The 23,881-nt window shown below is 44.0% G+C and overlaps 1 protein-coding gene across 2 annotated transcripts in view; it reads left to right on the forward strand.

The window, feature by feature from the left end:
- The window catches only part of LOC147580388 (uncharacterized), a 44,944-nt gene that overhangs the window by 15,821 nt on the left and 5,242 nt on the right, over positions 1-23,881 (forward strand). For both annotated transcript variants that reach the window (XR_015252847.1, XM_086711452.1), the window contains one exon: positions 19,871-19,925. Coding sequence is in view for 1 of the 2 variants with exons in the window: in XM_086711452.1 (XP_086567578.1) it covers positions 19,871-19,925 (55 nt within the window). In the remaining variant the exon portion in view is untranslated. The remainder of the gene's footprint in view (positions 1-19,870; positions 19,926-23,881) is intronic.

The following is a 23,881-nucleotide window of genomic DNA, read 5'->3' on the forward strand; positions in this document are numbered from 1 at the left end:
TCTTGCCTGCCCCCCCCCTCAAAATAAGTAAAATAAACTTAAAAAAAAAAGAGAAATAACAGAAATCAATACAGGAAATGCAAGAATGGAGGTAATCTGTCTCCTTTCTTCCTTCCTCTCTTTTAAGTATAATTTTCTATAGAAAAATGCACAAATTTCATCCAAGTATACACTTCGTGAGTATTACATATGTACACACCTGTGTAGCCACTGCTCAAATCAAGAGCTAGAACATGTCCATTATCCCAGAAACTTCCACTGTGCCCTTTCCAAGTAATCACACTGCAAAGGCAATTGTTGACCCTCTTTCTATCACCATAGGAAAGCCGGCCTGTTCTTCATATAAATGGAATCCTAGAGTATTTACTGTTTGGTATCTGGCTGTCTTTACTCCACATAAAGCCATGCTGTTGCACGGATCAGCAGATCGTCCCTCTTTATTGCTGTGAGCGATTCCGGGGTATGAATATACCACAGTTGGTTCTTCCATTCTGCTCGTAATAGGCATTTGGATTGTTTCCAGCTCTGGGCTATTATGAATGAAGTTGCTCTGAGTATTTTCACTGCACCCACGTTTTGTGGACATCCACACTCCTCCCTACGAGGGAAATTCCTGGGTCACAGGGTAGGCTATGTTGAAATTCATTAGAGAGTGCCATATGACTTTTTAGCTAGTTCCTTTAAAAAAATTTTTTTAAACATTTATTTACTTTTGAGACAGAGAGAGATAGAGCAGGAACGGAGGAGGGGCAGAGAGAAAGGGAGACACAGAATGGGAAGCAGGCTCCAGGCTCTGAGCACAGAGCCTGACGTGGGGCTGGAGCCCACAAACCGTGAGATCATGACCTGAGCCCAAAGCAGGAGGCTCAACCGACTGAGCCACCCAGGCGCCCCTAGTTACTTTTTTTTTTTTTTTTAAACATTAGCACTTTATAAATGTTAATTGTCCAACTTAGACTTTACCCACAGGCAAGAGTCACAAAATTTAGAGCAATTTCATATCTTTTGGTTCCCTGGTGACCAGTTGTTCGAATCGCATTTTAACTAAGGAAAAACTGGTTAAGGGCATCAGAGTCCCGTGTTCATCAAGTTTTGCCTGTACGTGTCTGTTAGGAGGTGAGTGTTACAAAATAAATAAATAAATAGATAGATAGATAAATGAACGAACTCATGAATGAATGAATGAATGAATGAATGAATGAATGAATGAATCAGTCAATCAATCAACCAATCAGTCAATAAGGTGCTGCACTCAGCAAACACAAACAGCCCTTGGACTGAGCAGAACCTGTTGGCTCCCAGGAGCGATCCTGCGGGAACGGCACTGCCCGCCGCCTCGGGCTGCCTGGCCGCGCAGCGCCACCTAGCGTCGGCCGCGCTCGGTGCCGGGCTTGCTCAGCGCCTCGTTTCCTCAGGGTGTAGGAAATCACCCAGCGTCCTGGTGACACCTTTTGCCAAAAGCCGGAGAACTCTTCTCAGCATCCTTGGCTTTCACCTTGCACGGTCCCCAACCCTTGTCGTAAGGGCCCCTGAGGGCGTCTCGCATCTCGGGCCCCAGTCCTGGCTGTACCCTGCGGCTCCAAGAGCATCGCGACCATGGACAGCAGCCAGGGCTGAGCTAAACTGCAGGCGCGTTCCCTCCTCCCCTGGATCCTTCCCACTGCGCACCCCTCTGGCCCTCCTGGACCTCTCTGGTAGGTTGGAGACTGATTTTAAAAAGCCTTCAGGGAAGCCAGAAAGGGGAACTGACACCGAGAACTTACTTCTCTTGGGCTGGGTGGGCCAGGTTGTGGGATATTTATTTAAAAGGCGAAAGAAAGGTTTATAAGATCTGAAGAGAAACTAGAATGTATGTGGGGTATTTTATATTTGATGTCCCAACAAGCCTCTGAGGCAGCTATCATTAACACATTTTATAAATGGGGGAAAGGGAGATTCAGCAAGGTTAAGTATTTTTTTCCAAGGTCACACAGCCATTCCAGAAAGAACCAGATCTCCAACTCACCACTAGCTGTTTCCTTCCAGGACAAGGGCACTTTTTCTGATTCTGTGCCTCCCCCCTGCCCCCACCCCGTTTTACTTCCTCCCTTCACCATTCACATCTTGTCCTTCTCTCCTGGATGCTCATAAAATGTTGCTCTTCCTGTTTTAAATTTGTTTTAATGTTTATTTATTTTTCGGAGAGAGAGAGAGAGAGAATGGGGGAGAGGCAGAGAGGGAAAGAGACACAGAATCCGAAGCAGGCTCCAGGCTCTGAGCTGTCAGCACAGAGCCCGACTTGGGGCTCCAACCCACGAACCGTGAGATCATGACTTGAGCTGAAGTCAGACGCTCAACTGGCCGGGCCACCCAGGTGCCTCTAGCTCCGCCTGCTTTAGAAGCCACATGTCACATGTTTGGAAGGAACTCCAGTTGGCCCTTACAGACCCCTGCCTGGTTCCTGGCCAGCTGTCCCGAGTCTCCTTGAGAGGCACGGTCTAGTTATGGACGTGCCCAGATCGCCACAACCCTCCCTTGCAACCTGCGGCTCTTTGCTTGTACAGAAAAAGAATCCCTCTGTGATTCGAGACGTGTGGTGCTTGACCTCCCCCTTCCCAGGAAGTGATGCTTATAGTGAGGCAAGCACAAAAGTAAAAATCGAGAGCAGGAAGGGTGCTCGAAGTTCATTTAGTTCTGGTGCTGCCGCATACTGAGGGAGGAGGAGAGTGTCCTAGAGACGGATCCAGCATGATTCAGTGGTGTGGAGAGCAGAGCCAGGCGGGTTACCGTGTTATCCGGTGTACAAGAGCTGTCCCCGTGTGGAGAGAGACATACGGGGTGTCCACGGGGAGTGGGGTAGGAAGATAGGCACAATGAGACGTGAGGGGAACAGTCACCTGCCCGAGGGGCCTTGTGGGTCTACAGGTGGGCCCTTGACCATCAGGGTAGAGGCGCTCTATTGCAGATTGAATTGTGAGCCCCCCACCCCCAATTCATATGGGGAAGTCCTAACTCCCAGCACCTTGGGAGGTGACCTATTTGGAAACAGAGTTTTATAGAAGTGGTCAGGTTAAGATGAGCTCGCTGGGGTGGCCCTAATCCAATATGACCGGCATTATAAAAAGAGAAAAGTTGGAGACAGGCCCACAGGGAGAACACCATGTGAGGATGAAGGCAGAGGTCAGGGTGAGGCTTCAGCAAGCCAGGGGCACTGAAGATTGCCAGGAAACCACCAGAAGATAGGAGAGAGGTCTGGGGCAGATCCTTCCCTCACAGACCCTGGAAAGACCCAGCCCTGATGATATCTTGAGATCACCATATCTTGATCGCAGACTTTCAGCCTCCAGAATCAGGAGACACTGAATTTCTTTCTTTTTTTTTTTTTTTTTAGGTTTATTTATTTATTTTGAGAGAGAGAGAGTGAGTCAGAGAGAAAGTGAGAGAGAGAATCCCAAGCAGACTCCGCAGAGCCTTGCAGAGTCCGACACAGGGCTCGAACCCACAAACTGTGAGATCATGATCTGAGCTGAAACCACGACTTGGAAGCTTACCCAACTGAGCCACCCAGGTGCCCCGTGAGACACTGCATTTAAAAAAAAAATTTTAGGGGCGCCTGGGTGGCGCAGTCGGTTAAGCGTCCGACTTCAGCCAGGTCACGATCTCGCGGTCCGTGAGTTCGAGCCCCGCGTCGGGCTCTGGGCTGATGGCTCAGAGCCTGGAGCCTGTTTCCGATTCTGTGTCTCCCTCTCTCTCTGCCCCTCGCCCGTTCACGCTCTGTCTCTCTCTGTCCCAAAAATAAATAAACGTTGAAAAAAAATAAAAAAAAAATAAAAAAAAATTTTAATGTGTGTTTATTTTTGAGAGAGGGGGAAGGGGGAGAGAGAGAGGGAGACACAGAATCTGAAGCAGGCTCCAGGCTCTGAGCTGTCAGCACAGAACCCAAACACGGGGCTCGAACTCGTGAACCACGAGATCATGACCTGAGCTGAAGTCAGACGCTCAACTGACTGAGCCACCCAGGTACCCCGAGACACTAAATTCCTGTTGTCTTAAGCCCCCTTCCCTAGCCTGTGGTACTCGGTACAGCAGTCCTGGGAAGTGAACACGCGCTGTAAGGTGCTCCCCGAGTTAATGAAGGTGGGGACAAGCTCATATATGAAGAATATTGTCCTGTTGTTACATACTTCTCTGTAGGCGAGGGACTGTGTTCTGCATTTGCTAAAGATTGCAGTCTCTGTCCCCAAAAATCTGCGTTCTTCCCACCTAGAAATGACTACTAAATGACCATTGGAAATGTTAAATTCTTGTCTCCCAAACCATTTCAGCTGGAGGGGAAAATAACCTACAATTGCAGGGCCATTTGTCATCTGGGATGACAAATTTAAGGAGGCTCCCACTCTCAGGCGCTGACTGCCCACTGACACTGCTCGGAGATTCCACGCCCCCTTAAACTCTGCACCCTATATGCCTCTTTTGTCTTACCCTGGTCTAGACCCTGTACATTTGTACCTGGAGCCACAGAGAAGGAAATAAACCTGTAGATATCTAGAAACCGATATATGACTGCAGGAACCGCTGTCACAAAACCTGAGATGATTATAGAAAAGCTTCTTCTGGGGCGCCTGGGTGGCTCAGTCGTGTAAGCATCTGACTCATGATTTTGGTTCAGGTCATGATCTTGCAGTTTGTGAGTTTGAGCCCTACATGGCTCAGTGCTATCAGTGCAGAGCCTGCTTGGGATTCTCTCTGTCTCCCTCTCTCTCTGCCCCTCCCCTGCTTTCTCTCTCTCTCCCTCAAAATAAATAAACTTAAAAGAAAAGAAAAGGTTCTTCTGGACAATTACATAAAATTATTATTCTTTATCTGAAACAAGTTTAACTGGGTGTCCTGTATTTTATCCGGCAACTCTACCTGGATCCAGGCAATTCCCCGGAAAGATTGCTGATATATATATATTTTTTCTGGTTCAGGTGTTTTATTTAATTTTTATTCTTATTATTTTCTAATTAATTTATTTTTTAATATAATGCATTGTCAAGTTAGCTAACATACAGCGTATACAGTGTGCTCTTGGTTTTGGGGGTAGATTCCCATGATTCATCGCTTACATACAGCACTCAGTGTTCATCCCAACAAGTGCCTTCCTCGATGCCCACCACCCATCTTCCCCTCTCCCCCTACCCCTCCATCAACTCTCAGTTTGCTCTCTGTATTTAAGAGTCTCTTATGGGTTTGCCTCCTTCTGTGTTTGAAACTATTTTTCCCCTTCCCCTCCCCCATGGTCTTCTGTTAAGTTTCTCAAGTTCCACATATGGGTGAAAACATAGGTTATCTGTCTTTCTCTGACCGGCTTATTTCACTTAGCGTAATACCCACCATTTCCATTCGTGTCATTGCAAATGGCCCGATTTCATTCTTTCTCATTGCTGAATAGTATTCCATTGTATATATAAACCACATCTTCTTTATCCATTCATCAGTTGATAGACATTTAGGCTCTTTCCATAATTTGGCTATTGTTAAAAGCGCCTCTGTAAACATTGGGGCACAAGTGCCCCTATGTATCAGCACTCCTGTATCCTTTGGATAAATACCTAGTAGCGCTATTGCTGGGTCATAGGGTAGTTCTATTTCTAATGTTTTGAAGAACCTCCACGTTGTTCTCCAGAGCAACTGCACCAGTTTGCATTCCCACCAACAGTGCAAGAGGGTTCCTGTTTCTCTACACCCTCGCCAGCATCTGTTATTTCCTGAGTTGTTGATTTTAGCCACTCTGACAGGTGGGAGGTGGCATCTCAATGTGGCTTTGATTTGTGTTTCCCTGATAATGAGGGACATTGAGCATCTTTTCATGTGCCTGTTGGCCATCTGGATGTCTTCTTTGGAAAAGTGTCAGTTCATGTCTTCTGCCCATTTCTTCACTGGATTATTTGTTTTTCAGGTGTTGAGTTGGGTAAGTTCTTTATAGATTTTGGATACTAACCCTTTATCCGATATGTCACTTGGACTGCTGATATTTTTAAGTGCACACAATAGTATGATAAGGTATGGTGTGGCTGGTGAAAGTTTTGTCCCCGTTCTCTAGGGATTTATATTCCAGGTCCAAAAAAAGGCCATTAATCTCAGTAGATCAAGTGCCTCTAGTTGTTTAGGCAGGAATGTTTCACCTTGAAGAATTCCAGCCAGGCTATTTAGACCAGAGCAGGGCCCCATTTGTTGGCTGCTTAAAGAAATGGGGATAATATAGCCGCCTATTTGTTAGGGAATTTAAATGTGGTCCAGCCTCGAAGGCAAGTCTTTCGTGACTTAGAGCTGGTTCCTTGAGGCTTTCTTCAAGGGCTGGTGTTCAGGGACTGTCTTTGAATACAAATTAAATTTTCTTTAAAAAAAATTTGTTCTTAAAAATTGCCCAAGCAATTCTGGCTGAGAAGAGCATCCTCATGACAGATGTGATTTGGACTGGTGTCCTTGGCAACTGTACAGGACAAGGGGAAGCCAGGGTCCTCTTGTTGGGAGTGCTCCTGTCCATCCACCCACACATCCATCCTTCCATCCATCTGCCAAACACCTGGGTTAGACACAGATTGAGAAGAGACAGAAATATGCTACAGTTGTATTCTTCAAGGAGCTCACAGTCTTTTAGGGAAGACAAGCACATAAGTAGGCAATTATAATAAATTGTGACTTTGTTCTGATAGAGGTAGGCACAGTGGATTGTGGAGATATTCAGGTGCAGATTTAATTTAAGTGCAGGAGAGGAAAGAAGAACCACTTTCAGGAGGAAATGATGCCTTAGTAAGTCTGGAAGTACAAGTAAGAGTTACGTAGCTAGGTGATGTATTAGAAGGTCGAGGCAAGAATCATTGGTCATTATTTGGGTAGAAAGTATGGGGTGCGGGCATGTGGGAAGAAGGCAGAGGGAGGAATCAAAAGTGAGTCCTAGATTTCTGGCTTGGCACCTGCCTCCTTAGGTTTAGACCTTCAAAGTAGTCACTTCTAGAAGTGAGTCACTGGACCACAATGAATGTTGGGAAACCTTCAAGATGTTCATTGTCTGCGAGCTTGGTAGATCCCATACTAACCAATGACAAAGAGTCACGTCTACTTCCTGGCATCCAAGACCCAGGAATGCAGACTGAGTTATTAAATACCCACATGTCTGACATCACCCTACATTTAAAAGTTTTCTTTTTTTTTTTTTTTTTTTTTTTTGCCCGCTACGTTTGAATCCATAGTGTCAGAAGTAGAGCGTATCTATGAGATGGCAGGTGAAACAGAATGGGCGTAGGGAAAAGGAAGTTGGCTATGTGTTCCTACTGGGTGTAAGAGGGCTGCTGCTTCCAGAGAGCTGCCCAGAGAACTTGATGCGTCAGTGAAATTTGGCAGATTGGGTTTGAAAATTGGACTGCGTCACCGGGAGGCACACGGTGACAAAATGGGTGGTACTGAGTTCCATAGATTGTATTTTTGGGCAGAATGTCCTGGATGAGCTTACAGATTGTATTTTCCATGTCTTCATGACTAATGTTTGCAATTACTAATAGCTGGGGACAGTTCCCACTGGAACAGACGTCTTCAGTATTTTTTTTAATACAAAATTAGTCATGTGGATTCCCTGGGACTTGGTGTTTTATTAAGTCTCTCTTTCTCTCTCTCTCTCTCCGTCCCTTTTCAGAGGAAAGCTCTGTTCTGTACACGCCTAAAAGATTTTTTAAAAGTGAGATGTGCATTCAAAGCAACGCGGACGGGTTTCTGCTCAGAATTCAAACAAATGCCTTTTCTGGTCAAAATGACGACAGGATCTAAAAGACAACTCTTTGATCAACTATCAGATGATACTTTTGTTCTACACCAGTGCAGCTTGCAGAATGTTTATTTGGCAATAGAAAAAAGGTCACCATTTTAAGGCAGTTCAGAAACCAAATGTTCCCATAATATGGCAGTTTTCTCCCTTGGCTTTGCTGCTTTGGAATCTGTGCTTTTGACAAGCTCAAGCTCTCTTAGATGTGTGGTTGGGGGGGGGGGAGGGCGGAGTCGGTAGTGGGAGATCTGTTAATTGCAAAAAAAAAAAAAAAAAAAAAAGGGAGATCTCCCCTGCAAGGAAACTATTTATATCACAAGGTGAGTTATTTAAATAAGAAAAGGAGGTGGTGGGGAGAGAATATCTCCGCTAGGTGCGACATATGTAGAAACAGAACAGCAGCGTGTGCACAGAAATTTGAATCAGGTTGTGTTTTTTACTATCCAATCCTTGCTTTTAAGCAGCATTTTACACCCCCTCCTGAAACAGAAACCTCTTTAATTAGTTCCTGCAGAAGTACCTCTCTACTGCCACCTGTTGTTCAGGAGAATATCAGAGCTCCATGGGGGTCCCGGGAGCCCGTTTGAACTCCTGAGGTGCGTCTCTGTCCTGCATGGTCATCCTTGCTGGGACCCTTTGAGGCACAGGTTAGGGAGGTGATGTAAGCTCGGATCATCCAGAGCTAGCCGAGAGAGCTGGAAAATGCCGTATTTTCTCCACACGGAACAAGCTGTGCTCTTAGTTGCTAATCATTATTGATTTAGAATCTTAAAAAGCCATGCCTCCCATTTCAATAAAAGCAATGAGAAGTATTTTAGAGGTGGAAATTGCCTCTTCAAACAATATTAAGGAAAGAGAAAGGGAGTGGATGCAATCCAAGGTTGGGATTGTGTTAAAAGCTATCTCGGCCTTCTGTATGCTAATTACAAGTACTGGGGAAAGTTGAAACTAATCACAGCAGAGGGTCAAAGCCCCAGTCACTGCAAGTTAACCCAAGTGGCCCACTGTATACATTATATTTATTTTTGCTTCTCTTGGGTATAGTAAATGTGTCTGGTTTTGTTCATTAAAGCCTCAGATTGGGCTTATTTGGCTAACATCTGTTAGGACGAGGGTCTTACTCTTAATTGGTACCATCTGGAAAGGGGGAGGAACACACAGAGGATCTTCATAATGGATTGAAGGCCCAGCCCTTCTATATCTTGCAAAAATACTTTTTGTTTTTAAGCTAGTATTATATACATATATACATACATACATGCACATATATACACATACATATATACATACACATACATATATATGTACACACACATGCACACACACACACACACACACACACATATATATGTATGCACACTTACTCATGTGAAAGACTATAATTTTACAATCCAGCAATATAACAAAAAATGATTGGGGCGCCTGGGTGGCTCAGTCAGTGAAGCATCCAACTTTGACGCAGGTCATGATCTCGCGGTTCGTGGGTTCGAGCTCCAAGCTGGGCTCTGTGCTGACAGCTCGGACCCTGGAGCCTGCTTCGGATTCTGTGTCTCCCTCTCTCTCTTTGCCCCTCCCCAGCTCGCACTCTGTCTGTCTGTCTGTCTCTGTCTCGAAAATGAATAAACATTAAAAAAATTTTTTTAAATGATTGGTATAGGAGATTCGCATCATTTAAGGTACCAGCGAAATGTGTGCGTGTGTGTTTGTGTTTAGGGATGCTGAGTATCTTCCTTTTCTGGGATGTGCCCTCTTTGCAGCTCCCTAGTGCTTATTCTGAGGCATCTCTTTTCCCTCTTCCTCTGGCTCTGGTTTCCATAGCTGCGGTGGACAGGTCCTCCTAACTTGCACACAGATGTCATTCTGCACTCAAAGCCACAATGCCACAGGCCATACCAGTGTTGCTGGGCTTTAGCTCTCTCTTTATGTAATTTGAGAGCTCATTAATAAGCACCATTTTGTATGATTGAAAAATAGAAAGGGCGTCCTGGCGTTAAACATTAAATCTGAGAAGAACTGAGTTAGGAACACAATGAACTTCTTTTTTTCTCCTTATGTCGATTCTAGTCTGGGGATGAGTGGAGACCCAGACACTTCCTCTACTCAGCCCCCACCAAGCCTCTGCAGGAAGCAGAAATCCGAGTAGACCCTTAAGATTGATTTCCAGATGCATCTGGGTGATGGAAAGGCTTCTTCTAACATTCTAATTTTATCCCATTTAATTATTGCCGTCCTGTCCTTGCCGGGAAGCTTACTTGTGTGTGTGTGTGTGTGTGTGTGTGTGTGTGTGTGTGTGTGTGTGTGTGTTGACGAGGGTGACGAGCTTTTAAGGACTGGCCTGGGGAGCTCTTCACAGGGATTCGGGGTTGGGGGGAGGTCCCACCCCTTCAGAGTTTCTTCTGCAGGTGACTACATTCCTGTTACCCTAGAAAACTCTGGCTGAAATGGGAAGTCACCTCTCCAGACTCCAAACTTCTCATACTTTCGGGCAAAGGGAGTCAAATAATGCTGCCGTGACGGACCCTGGAGCTGGACTCTGAGTGGTGATATGCATGACGGTCTCCTTGGATGCTTCCTTCCTCACATTGCGGTTGGTTTCTTTTCATGTTTTGAAAGAGTGGCAGGAAACTGCCCTCTGTTACTCGTGGCTGCCTTTTCATGGACCCACCTTGGCATCGGCATAAAGACAGACTGTGTGTCCCTTCTGGAAAAGTTTGAAGAGAAAAGTGTGTATGTGATTAAGAGGCTGAATGTTCTATGTGGCTCCAGTATGTCCGGTAATGTTTTTCCAGCCTTCAATTGTCTTCTCATTATTTCTAGAGATAGACACATGATAGTCTATCTCTATTCCCACAGATTTGGTTAGGGCTTTATATGTTTATAGGGTCAAGTTACTACATTCTCTAGGGGGCCAATTCTTGAATTATTTTGATACTTTTTGGAGCCTCCAAGGATCCAAGGTCCAATACTATGACAGTTTTTCAGGACTGGCTTCAGGAGGTAAGATCTGTGTAGGAGTTGAGGAGGTTTCTTGCCATCTTGGGGGACAGCCTCCAACCGTCCATGCATTCCAGTTCAGTGGAAGTTTTCCCAGACTCGGTGCTCGGGAACAAGGCAGGTGCACACCCTAGTGTCTTCGGGTCCACTCACATGTGCATGGATGTCTTTGAGCAAACGCAGCTCCGTGCCTGGGACCAGGGTCTACAGATACTGTGCCTGGCAGTGGAATCATTGCAGTCACGGGGATTGCAAAGGAAGACTCCAGAGTGGCAGGCCAGACATTTGCTGAGTCCAGTTGTAGCATTTCTCCTCCTCCTCCTCATCCTCCTCCTCCTCCTTCTCCTCCTCTTCTTCTTCTTCTTCTTCTTCTTCTTCTTCTTTTCTTCTTCTTCTTCTTCTTCTTCTTCTTCTTCTTCTTCTTTTAGAGAGAGAGCATGAGCAGGGGAGAGGGGCAGAGGGAGAGAGAGAGAAAAAGAGAGAGAAAGAGGGCATTTAAAAATTTTCAAATATGCTTTTTTAATCTCTAGAGATAGATAAACCACTGAGAAATGATTGATTTGCTTCTTAAGATGGTGGCATATCTTCTGTTCCAAAGTTCTTTGTTTTCCATTTTTTTTCCAACATTAGCAATGGTATCACAAAATAAGAGCTTGCATTTCAAGAATATAGCATAGGAAACATTTAAAATTTGTGACTGTACTTAAAGATAATGACTCAATATTCACCAAAATTGTGTGCCATATAGTTGAGAAGTCACTCACAAAGATGATGGGATTTTTATCGATTAAAGCTGTCATGTATCTGATCTTAAACACAATTTACAATTCCCATGGCTTAAAACTAAATGGTTCTTGGTTAAGTACAAAATTTTAAAGGGAGGTTCACATTGTTGTTTTTTTTATAATGTCATATTTATTACTATTTCAATTGTGTCTATTTCAAATCTGCACAATATGAATTTATATAAAATATAAGTCACCCCCCCTGAAATAAATAACTGCCCAGTATTTTTGAAAGTATAAAGGTCTAAATAGAAGCTAAAGTTTTAACTCAGGGCTTAGTTGTGTCTTTTGGTTTGCCCTTAAAGAAAACACTTTTTTTTTTAATTGTGGTAAAAAATATGCTTAAAAGGGCGTCTGGGTGGCTCTGTCGGTTAAGTGTCTGACTCTTTTTACATCTTTTTTTTTAATGTTTATTTATTTTTGAGAGAGAGAGAGACAGAGCATGAACAGGGGAGGGTCAGAGAGAGAGGGAGACACAGAATCTGAAGCAGGCTCCAGGCTCTGAGCTGTCAGCACAGAGCCTGACGCGGGGCTCGAACTCACAGACCATGAGATCATGACCTGAGCCGAAGTTGGACACCCAACCAACGGAGCCACCCAGGTGCCCCTAGTGTCTGACTCTTGATTTTGGCTCAGGTCATGATTCAAGTCCCACGTCCAGCTCTGTGCTGACAGCATGGAGCCTGATTGGGATTCTCTGTCTCCCTCTCTCTTTGCCCCTCCTCTCTTGTGCTCTCTCTCTCTCTCTGTCAAAAATAAATAAACATTAAGAAATACACATACAAATGTTGCCATTTTGACTTTTTAAGTGCAGAGGTCAGAGGCATTAAGTACCTTCACGATGTTGTGTAACGACAACCACCATCCATCTCCAGAATTCTTTTCATCTTGCAAAACTGAAACAATCCATTATCCATTAAATGATAACTCTATTTCCAACTCATTTAGCCCCAGGCAACTACCACTTGACTTTCTGCCTCCAAATTTGACTGATCTAGGTACTTGTTATGGGTGGAATCATACAATATTTGTCCTTTCGTGACTGGCTTATTCCACTTAGCATAATATCCACAAGATTCATCCATGTTGTAGCAGGTGTCAGAATTTCCTCCCTTTTTAAGGCTGAGTAAGATTCCATTGCTTGCATAGACCACATTTTGTTTAACCATTCATCTGTCATGGGTCACCTGGGTTGCCGACATCTTTTGGCTATTGTGAATAATGCTGTTATGAATGTGGGCGTATGTATATCTGCTTGAGTCCCTCTTTTCCATTCTTGTGGGGTATATACCCTGCTTTCCCTTTTTGTGCCACGGTACTTTTCCCTCATGCCGTTCACTCTGCTTGGGATAGTCTTCCTCCCATTCACCACCACCATCGCCACAATCTTACTCGTGCTTTCAAGGACCGGTTTTAATGTCTGTTCTTTGGACTACCTTCCTGCAAATTCTCAGCAGAAAGCAGGCTCCCTACTCTGTGTACCCTTAACACTTTGTTCCCATGGGGTGAGTATGGATTCCAGGGAGAATGAGTGGGGCAAGGTGAACTGTGTCCACCACGTGGAGGTTGTTGACAAGAGCCTTCACAGCAAAGACCAGGCCCCCTGCCCGATGCCATCAGGACAGTGTTGGTTACCATGCAGTCCATCTCTGAGAGGTACTCCTGGTCTCCTCGTGAAGACAGGACGTGTTCATATAGAAGACACACGACAGGTACCCTCTCTTCCTTGGTGAACATGATATTAGCAGACCGTGTCGTTCTAGTTCATGGTACCGGAAGCATATTACCGGTGTATTTAAATTCATCCAGATTTAAGTGAGTACATCCTCTGTGTCCTGCACTGTGGAGGACACAGGTCTTCAGGCAGTTTGCAACTGACATGATCCCAAAGAAGTTGCATGAAATACTTTACTTCCCATCCCCATGTTGGAATAATTGATGGCCCATAAGAGGTGCTACCCATGCTTTTGAATGAATCGATGAGTATTTTAGAATCTTGTAGAGAGAGATATCATGTTTTTACTCGATCACAAATGATATTTCCTAGCATTGAATAGTGAAACGCAACCCAGACTTCCTTTAACAGAAGCCCCTGAGGGTTTCACTGAGGACTCAGTGTTGCTGTCTTCACGGTTCCCCTTGGGGGAGGTTGGGTAGGGCACAGGGTGGCAGTAGGCCCATTTATCAAAGGGGTGGCCCCCACCACTTGTTCGAGGCTTTTTGACCAGGATTCTGTGCTGTCTCTCAACCTCTGCATTTCGTAGTTGGACCCCCTTCACAGATGGCGCCCAGCAGGCTCACTGGCGGCCGTCTCAAAACCTTAACCATTTTACTGATGGCTTCCAAAATGACAATGACCTCTATAGCTGTTCCCTTCCTAATACCCCTGATGGTTTCAGTATTCTGCGTATTGAAGATCAACCACATGAAACATTCATAAAATCATGAAGCTCTCAATAGGTAAGCCAATCAGGGGGTCTCCCTAGAGGACAAATTTGATTGACCCCTAAGAAGCGAGGTCCCCCCCCCACTTTTTCCCACCACCAACTCTAAGGTGTGAATGTAATTTGATGGGAAAGCAATGGAAGGTTAAGGCAGAGGCAGGCTGGTTAGATTAGACTGTGATTTTCACGGAACTCTTTGTTAACAGCACGAATGATGAGTTCAGGTGACTGATGTTGATGAGCTGGAGCCATTCAGTTCAGTTTTGTTTTCGATTCAGAAAAATTGTACTGACTTTTCCCCATGTGCTTAATGGTGGGCGATGAGAAAGACACAGGGGGGTTCCTCCATGCTTCAGGTTTCCCGAGCCAGTGAGGATTCAGAGGGTCATCACCTGAGAAAATCACGGCGACAGCAAGAGCAGTGCCAGCATTTACGTCACTTGCCTGTGTGCCGGGCACTGTGCATATTTGTATACCTTATCTCATATCATCCTTGAACTGATGGAGACTGCGATTATTATTATTCCTGATTCGTGGATGAGGAGACGAGGCCCAGGGAGATAACTTCACACGCCTGTGTTTGCACAGCTGTGAAGTGGGGAGACCAGGATCCCAACCCGGGTGATCTGCCTCCAGGGTTGATGCCGTAAACTACGTCGTGCTGCTCCTGCTTCTACTGAGGGCAGCCGGGCCTGACTGGGTGCTGACTCCTCACAACTCTGTTGTGAAAGAGATGCTATTGTCATCTCCATTTTAGAGACGAGGTAACACATGCCCAGAGAGGGCCGTGACCGACCGAGGCCACACAGTCCAGGGCAAGGCCAAGGTTTGAGTTCCCTTAGTTGACCTCATCAGTGTTCAGCCTGGGCACATTGTGCTATCCCCCTCCCCCCCCCCCCCCCGCAGTGTCTGTAACAACCATTGTCTTTGTGGGTTTTTTTTTTTTAATATTTACTTATTATTTTTGAGAGACAAAGAGAACGCGAGTTGGGGAGGGGCAGAGAGAGAAAGAGACACAGAATCCCAAGCAGGCTTTGAGCTGACAGCGCAGAGCCCGATGTGGGGCTCAAAATCCACCAGCCACGAGATCATGATCTGAGCCGAAGTCGGACGTTTAGCCCACTGAGCCACCCAGGCGCCCCTTGTCTTTGTGTTTTGAAGAGAGTTGGCATGATCTCTTCTTTTGCAGAAATCCAGCCTCTTAGATCTGTTTTGCACTGCTGGTGGGAATGCAAACCAGTGCAGCCACTCTGGAAAACAGTATGGAAGTTCCTCAAAAACTTAAAAATAGAACTACCCTAGAACCCAGCAATTGCACTACTAGGCATTTATCCACAGGATACAGGTGTGCTGTTTCAAAGGGACATATGCACCCCCATGTTTATAGCAGCACTATCCACAATAACCAAAGTATGGAAAGAGCCCAACTGGCCATCGATGGATGAATGGATAAAGAAGATGTGGTGTATATATATATACACACACACACACACACACACACACACACACACACACACACACAATGGAGTATTACTTGGCAATCAAAAAGAATGAAATCTTGCCATTTGCAACTACATGGATGGAACTGGAGGGTATTATGCTAAGTGAAATTAGTCAGAGAAAGACAAATATCGTATGACTTCACTCATATGAGGACTCTAAGAGACAAAACAGATGAATATAAGGGAAGGGAAGCAAAAATAATAAAAAAACAGGGAGGGGAACAAAATAGAAAAGACTCTTAAATATGGAGAACAAACAGAGGGTTACTGGGGGGGTTGTGGGAGGGGGGATGGGCTAAATGGGTCAGGGGCATTAAAGAATCTACTCCTGAAGTCATTGTTGCACTAGATGCTAACTAACTTGAATGTAAATTACAAAAAGAAAAAAAAAAAAAAGAAAGAAAGAAATGCAGCCTCTTAGGTCTCTGCTGAGCCCTAGAGCAGGTATCCCCAGTGGTGGCCTGACCAGGACATCAAGAGAAGCCTCACAGCCCCCACCTCCTTACTTGCTGGAACCTTTCCAAGAGCCTGGGAGGGACCCTACAGTGGGGTCGTGTGTGTGTGTGTGTGTGTGTGTGTGTGTGTGTGTTTGTCAGAGAAAAGTAAATAAGATTTGTGTAAAATGTGAAGAAGAATTTTGTACTTTTTCTTAAAGAGCCCCCAACAGCCGATTGTATAAACCAGTGATTCCCAAAGTGTGAACCCTCTCGAAGTGGGGGCCAGCAATTTGCCCTGTATCTCAGGGGAATTCTTTAGAACTGCACATTCTCAGCCTCCCATCTCGGGAGATTTAGCTTCAACTCTGAGCAGCAGCACCCTTCCCTGCAAGGTGAATTCTAAACCCCTGTAGCTAATTTTATACTGGTAACTTCAAATTCTCTGTCTTAAAGGGCACACCCAAATGGTAGCCTCAAGACCTCCACCTGGGGGGCTCCTGGGGGGGCTCAGTCAGTTCTGTGCTGAGCTGCTGTGCCAACAGCTCTGAGTTTGGAGCCTGCTTCAGATTCTGTGTCTCCCTCTCACTCTGTCTCTGTCCCTCCCCCACTTGTGTGCGTGCTCTCTCTCAAAAATAAAGAAACATTAAAAAAAATTTTTTTTAATTAAAAAAGAAAAAAAGACCTCCACCTGGATCCACACTTCGTCACAACTTTAAAATGTGCCTATTTCTTCCCCTAACACTGAGCTCGTTTCTGTCTGGGCAACTTGGTGTTTTACGCAAACTTTATGATATTTCTAAAATGTTTGAACTTGACAGGAAGCCACACGATCATACGGCTCACCCAGAGAGAAGGATTTGTCTATGCATCAGGAAGGTAACCTCAACGTTCAGTTCACCTGTTGTAGCAGCTCGGATTGCCCCTGGCTCGCAGGCAGGCTGTAGCCCGACACCCTCTGAAGTTCAAAGAGGCCCAGAGAGAGGGCTTCTGAGAGTTATGAGAGGTCTTCCTCAGCCTGTTGGGGAAAAGCAGGCAGCATGAGGGTAGCAACCTCCTCCAGCAAGACGTCCAGGCCTCCAGGTTGAACGCTCTGCGGGGCTCCGTCCAGGACGAGCTCCCACGGGATGCTGCCCCAGGCCGGAGGATTGCTCTCCAGAGCAGCAGGAGGTGGGCTGGAAGGATTGCAAAGTGGTGTTGTTGCCGTGTCCTTGGAGAGCTCTTTTCCCGTGGAAGAGGACCTGGAGCGGAGGAGGAGAAGCGAGGGGGTTCGGCGGGGGGGGGGCTGTGAAACAGGTACAATCCACCTACCAGCTTCCCTGGGTATTCACTACTCTATGGCCTCTTGGTCAGTTCTTAATACAAACACTTTTTATTTTTATTGAAATTGTTTTTAAAAATGTTAATTTTTGAGAGAGACAGAGTGCGAGTGGGAGAGGAGCAGAGAGAGGGGGCGACACAGAATCCCAAGCAGGCTCCAGGCTGGAGCTGTCAGCACAGAGCCCGACGCGGGGCTCGAACTCATGAATCATGAAGTCATGACCTGAGCTGAGGTTGGATGCTTAACCGACTGATTGAGCCACCCAGGCGCCCTTCACCAACACTTTTTAATTTTTTTTTTTTTCTTGAGAATCTACTGTTCAGAGCTGTGTAGTAAGAGTTACCTTCAGGAATGTTCTGTGCAATACCTTTCTCTCATAGTGAAAACTAGATACCATGAAGATCTCAAATCAGAGGACGCTTAATATATGTAACCATTAAAATAACAGTTATTAAAATGATGATAGAGAAGATTGCTAAATGACAAAGCAGAGGAATGCTCATGATTGTTGGATTTTTTGTTAGTTTGTAAGAGTTTGCAAATTACTATGGCCAGTTCAATTCTGGTTTTTGTTTTGTTTTGTTTTTTTGTACATTTTGTATAAAGAATGAACAGTGGAGGGGTGCCTGGGTGGCTCAGTTGGTTGAGCCTACAACTTCGGCTCAGGTCATGATCTCACTGTTCGTGAGTTTGAGCCCCGCATTGTGCTCTGTGCTGACAGCTCGGAGCCTGGAGCCTGTTTCTGATTCTGTGTCTCCCTCTCTCTCTCTGCCCCTCCCCCACTTGTGCTCTGTCTTTCTCTCTCTCTCTCTCTCTCTCTCTCTCTCTCAAGAATAAGTAAACACTAAAAACAAAGAATGAACAGTGGAAATGTACACCCCAAAATGTTAACACAGTTATCTTTTAAACATGGTGGAATATTTGGTGCTTATTTGTGTGTGTGTGTGTGTGTGTGTGTGTGTGTGTGTGTGTGTGTTTTACTTTCTTCAAAATAATGTACATTGAATGACTTCTACTTTGTCATCACAGAAAAGAAATGCTCAACTAGCTAATTGGATGGGAAGTACCAGTTGTTAAAACAGCATGGCCATTTTAATGCTGCTGGATTTAAGCAAGACTCTTCAGTGTGTGTCAGTCGAGAGACTGAGCGTATAAATCGGCAATGGCCAGACCATGAATAAAATAGACCTCTGACCCGCAACGTGCAGCAACAAATCCGGGCAACTAAGTCAACCGCTGTACCAACGGACTGTGAATAGTCAGGACTTGATCAGTAACTGACACCTTCCCTAATTTTTGTCCCTGCTTCCAGTTGAGGGCCAAGCGGAGAAAGCCAGATACGCTTCCCTAACCAATGATATAGGATGTCCCCCTTCTAGCTAGCCTGTGTCCAGCGTCCCCATCACCAGTGCCTCCAATGAGGCCACACCTGAAACCTTCCCTTTCCCCACCGCGGCACACGTGTTCTGTTCTGTCTGCCTTTGAATCTCTGCCAAGCGCCCGTGATTGTCGCTGACTCCCTTGAACTCAAAAGAGAGAGCCTCTGCTTGTTCTCATGTGGGTGGTCTCTGTTTATTTCCACAAAAATTTGGCCTTTTGGAAAAACATGTGCGTTAAAAAAAATTATTCACTCTATGTGTAGCATTATGCTATCACTACTACAAAAAAAAAAAAAAAAAAAACAAAACAAAAAAAAAAACAAAACCCAATTCCTCCTTGTACAGAAATTTTTGAATCTCAAGCCAGTCACTAAATCCGAATGGTCCAGGATTGTTTGGAGAGATGAGGGTCCAGCTCATGGGGAATGAAATAAACACTGAGTCTGAGATTATTATTATTAAGATTTCCAGGTAGGGAAAAGTAAGTAACGTCAGGAGTAGAGATCGCTGCTTTTTGCTCTTCTGTGGGATTCTAACGTTCCCTACCTACTTGCCAAGTCTCATTACCTTGTCCCTCTAGGATGAAATCAGCTTACAGAAAAATTAAGTTTGATTTAGTGGCAAACTGGTATTTTCTACTGTGCAAATTGTGTAAGTGATCAAACTTGGATGGGTCAAACTTCATTATTAATACGAGTTACTAAGTCTTGTAGACAGTTTTCATCTGAGAGAAAGCTAGAGCTAACTTCAGAACCTTTACATGAGAAGAACGCCAAACAATTTGGAAAAATGTGTTGAAATCCTGCAGAAAGGACTGAGACACTGTGTGAATATGAATGAGGGATTCTGGTTATCTAACAGGTTTTCAGAAGACATCTGTGGTGAAATACCCTGATATGAATAAAACAAGGGTAATTTGATTCCTGTGTTAACGGGCATGTGTAGGTGGGGGTGGGGTGACAGGGAGAAAAGTCACAAATCTAAGCCACCGAAGAGAAATGATGCTTCCATATTAATGCCAAGCAATTGTCTTGTGTTTTCAAAGTCAGACAATGAAGGTATCACATATGTCATTGATTCAGATGGCTACTTTGTATATGGTGGGTCCTTAATACATGTGTAACAAATGTATTAATTCAGTACAATAATCTGGAGATCAAATGGGATTATACAATGTCAGAAAGGCTTCCCCAAATTCAAGCTGACTAATAAAATTTGCTGACTTTTTTAGGTGTGGGCTGTTTTGCATTACGAGTGACCATTGCATGCTTTTGCCATACCCTTGGGTAAGTGCTTGCAAGTTCAGAACTGGGTGAAATAGAAATGCATTAGACAAGAACAGCGGTGACTTATGTTTTTTTTTTTTTTTCACCAAATTTAAATGTTTGGCAAAGAATTTGTTGACTTGAAGGCTTAAGACTCAAATCATTAAGCAGTCAAGGATGGAAGAAGTTGGCTTTATTGTCACAGAGAATACTATAGATGGACTAGAGGTACTCCTGTCCTTACAGTACTGAATCAGAAGGGCTATATTCAAAAAATGTTTTTTATATTCATTCATTTTTTTAAGAGACAGAGAGTGAGAGAGCAGGGTAGGGACAGAGAGAGAGACACACACACAGAACCTGAAACAGGCTCCAGGCTCTGAGCTGTCAGCACAGAGCCCGATGTGGGATTCGAACTCATAACCCTGAGATCACGTCTGGAGCAGAAGTCAGCCGCTTAACCGACTGAGCCACCCAGGCACCCCGGGGTGTATTTAAAGTAGGGCCAGTTTCATAGGTAACTGGGGTGGTGTCATCATATGGATTTATTGAAAGGTCCGCCTTACCTATGACAAGGTACTAATCTCACCCACCTTCTTTGACAGCTATCCATGCTTATCTAAGCAATTGTAGTGTTTGCTTTTAGAGGGTCAAGCAATGATGGCCAATAGTTTCCATCCGAAAGAAGTGGTTACTTGGAATCCTGTATTTAGATTTGTAAGGTTGCACCTGGGTTTAGAGGGAACAAATGTAGGATTGTCAGACAGGACCTGGGAAGGGTTGTCTTGGATCTAAGACTTTATTTTCAGAAGCCACTGTAACAATATTTACACTGTAGCTCTTACTTTAACCATTTAACTGTTTTAGTAGCTACAGATTAGTAGGGTCTACACAGGCTAGGCATGTGTGGACAGGATTGGGAGAACAGATCCCATTGCTGGACACTGCCCAAATGAGGAAGACTGGTCTGGTTTGAGGTCCTTCCTGCAGTCGGGAAGACAGGGTGCCTGGTCAACTGTCAGGAGGTAGGAAAGCACTTGGAAGGAATAGCAGACAGGCAGAAGGAGACAGAGTCTGTGGGAGGCAAGTGCCGATCAGAGAACTCACATGGCCATTTTATTTTTCCAGCCCTGATTTCATCACCTTCTCTGGCAACCGAGGCTGAAATTCTCAGGCTTCCCACTTCAAGGAGGGCAATGCTTTCCACCTTTCTTCCGACTCTGAAACTTTTTATTTTCCATTGTTCTCAATGCAGTCAGACTGGATGTTTCTTTGTAGCTCTTAAAGGAACAAAGAAATATCTGGGTAACGAAAACTAGATGCAGGTCTCTGGGAGGTAAGACAGTGTGGATATCATTCTGGGAACTGCTAAAGGCAGAATGGTATGTATTGATTTTCAACTAGAATTAGGTGGGTAAGATCGTCTTTCAAAGTTGGCTAAAAAAATGAACTTGTCCTTTCTAAGGTCTAATTAAGATCCTCTGTCAGAAAACATAAAAAGAACTGTATATAATATCACTGGGGACAATGCAAACCATTGGCTCCTTTTGCATTTAATAAGATGTCATGATAAAAAGAAGTTAGCTTTTTTTTTTTTTAAACCAAGGAATTGGAAAATAGAAAAGAAGCTCTTCTCATTAGATTATATCTGAGTAACCCTCTTGGTCTGATATTTGCAACATATTTGGCGTAAAATTCATGGATCAATATGGGTTCTGAGGCAGGAGGTTACCTTTCATGTTGATGAGATTCAGGTTCCCTTCCGCTATCACGTTATTAATGGACGTTATTTGCTCATCAACCATTATGTAGAAAAGTTTCTAATCTAGAAAAGTTAGAAGAAAGAGCATATTAAGAAAGACTTCTGGGTTAAACTTTTTCTCCATTTTCCCCCTTTTCCCCCAAATGAAAGAAAACTGGACCAACAAATGGTTCTTGGCTACATATGGATGCAATATGGGTCCAAGAATGCTTGATGACAGAAAGCAGAGTTGTAATCTATTCCAAATGGACCATCATCTGGATATTTGAAATGTCATGCTGTAAACAGTGTTCCCTTGTCTTATAGGATGTTATGTAGGGTTGAATGCAGATGAAAGCATAAATTTATATCATGAAGTAAAGTATAAAATGAATGTTAACCTCCTAAGTACTTCTTTTTTTCAATGTCAGTTTCTGTTAACTGCCTGTCTTCTTCTAGCAGTGCACCTCCCATCTTTAATCCTTTGGCCATTTGATGACCCCCATCATTTCTCTCTCTCCCTTCAAGAAAGGGGTAAGAAATTTAGAATTCAAAGGAATTTTGGAACTCGTTTTTATAAGCCTTATTTTGTAAATCAGTTCAACCTTATTTCGTAAATCAGAAAACTAAGATCTAGGGAAGCTATATAGTCCCACAGCTCGGTAGGTAAGCAGATGATCCAGGAATTTACAGACTCCTAGGGTGGGATAATTTGCATGGTGTTATGTTGCCTTTTGGTAAATACCTGTCTGATCCTATAATGTTTCCATCCCTAGCAGAGGACTGATTTCATCAGCTTGTCCTCATAACCACCATAGGTGTTCAGAATTAGCTACTTGATTATGTGGATGTTATTCATTCAATTTTCATTCATTCACTCATTCATTTAGATAATACTTATTTTCCTCAAGCTTTTATTGTAAAGATATACATACTCAGTGCGCAGAGCACCAGCAGCCTCAAAATTCACATAAAGGAGCAAAATTCTCCTTTCCTCCACCACATCCACTTCCCAGAAATGTTCCTTATGAGAGCACTCTGTATATCCTTTCAGACATGTTTTTGATGCATAAAAATGTTATAGTACATAATATATATATGCACGTATTAAAAATGGGAACATACTATACATGTTTTCTGCAACTTTCCTTTTTAACTTTTCTCACATAATAATGCCATGCACACTTTATCATATCATAGTTAATTTGCTCCTGTGATCAGTGCATGTGTACATGTTATGTATATTTTTATCTATGTAGCAATCCACAGCTTGTATGCTATGGGAGGTTATCTTACCGTTCCTCTGTTGATGGGCATTTTATGTAGATCCCAATTTTCATCGTGGAAGGCAATGCTACAAGGAATATCTGTTTTTGCATTTCTGCCAACACATCTGTAGGATGCATTCCTAGAAGGGGAATTTCTGGGTCCTTCAATGTATATCTATTGCGTAACTATCGTGTGCAAAGCGCCGTAGGTGATAGGATGCAATCTTTGAAGAAGAGATGGTTCCTCTTCCATGAAGCTTGTGGTTCAGGTAGCAAGAAGTATACACAAACAATGGATTTCAAGTAGAAAATCATGAGGGCTGTTTAGAAAACTTGGTGGTTCTGCCATGGGAGGATAAAAACACTTTCTAACCCAGCCTGTGCGAAGTAACAGTTATCTGGAGATGGGAGTCTCAGTGGAAATGCATTGAAAATTTCTGAACAAGATTGCTAGGATGAGTTGAAATGTGGGAATGTGGAAGGTGACTTGTGTCTTGTGAGAGCCGCACAAATGTCCAGGAAATGTAATTGTTGGTGTTGAACTTGGAGGAAGTATCGATATTGGTGAGGGCGAGAATTGTTGCTATCCATTTGATGATACAAGACTGAAAGGACTTTTGTTTCCAAGATCTTTTCTCATTGTTTGATGGAGCAAAGTTTTATTTTGACTCAAGGCTAACTTGCTGTGGGTTTTTGCTTTACACATGAGTGGGGTCAGCTACAGGGAGCCTCTTCTTGAATCCGGACCATTTTGGTAAATCACACATTCGTCTTCAGTGTAGCTAGAGTTTAAGAACGAGCGCTTGTATTTTTTTTTTCTTTTTTCATTTACAAACCCAATCCGGTTTTCCTAGGGAAGCTTCTCTTGAACCTTCAGCAGCTGTAGTCAAGACATCAGTGCTCATCAGAATCTTACAATAGGATGCAGATTTATGGGTTTTAAAAATCGATTCAAGCATGACATTATT

The sequence above is a fragment of the Puma concolor genome, chromosome B3, assembly GCF_028749965.1.
Source record: "Puma concolor isolate L17-30 chromosome B3, mPumCon1.1.hap2, whole genome shotgun sequence".
Lineage (NCBI taxonomy): Eukaryota > Metazoa > Chordata > Mammalia > Carnivora > Felidae > Puma > Puma concolor.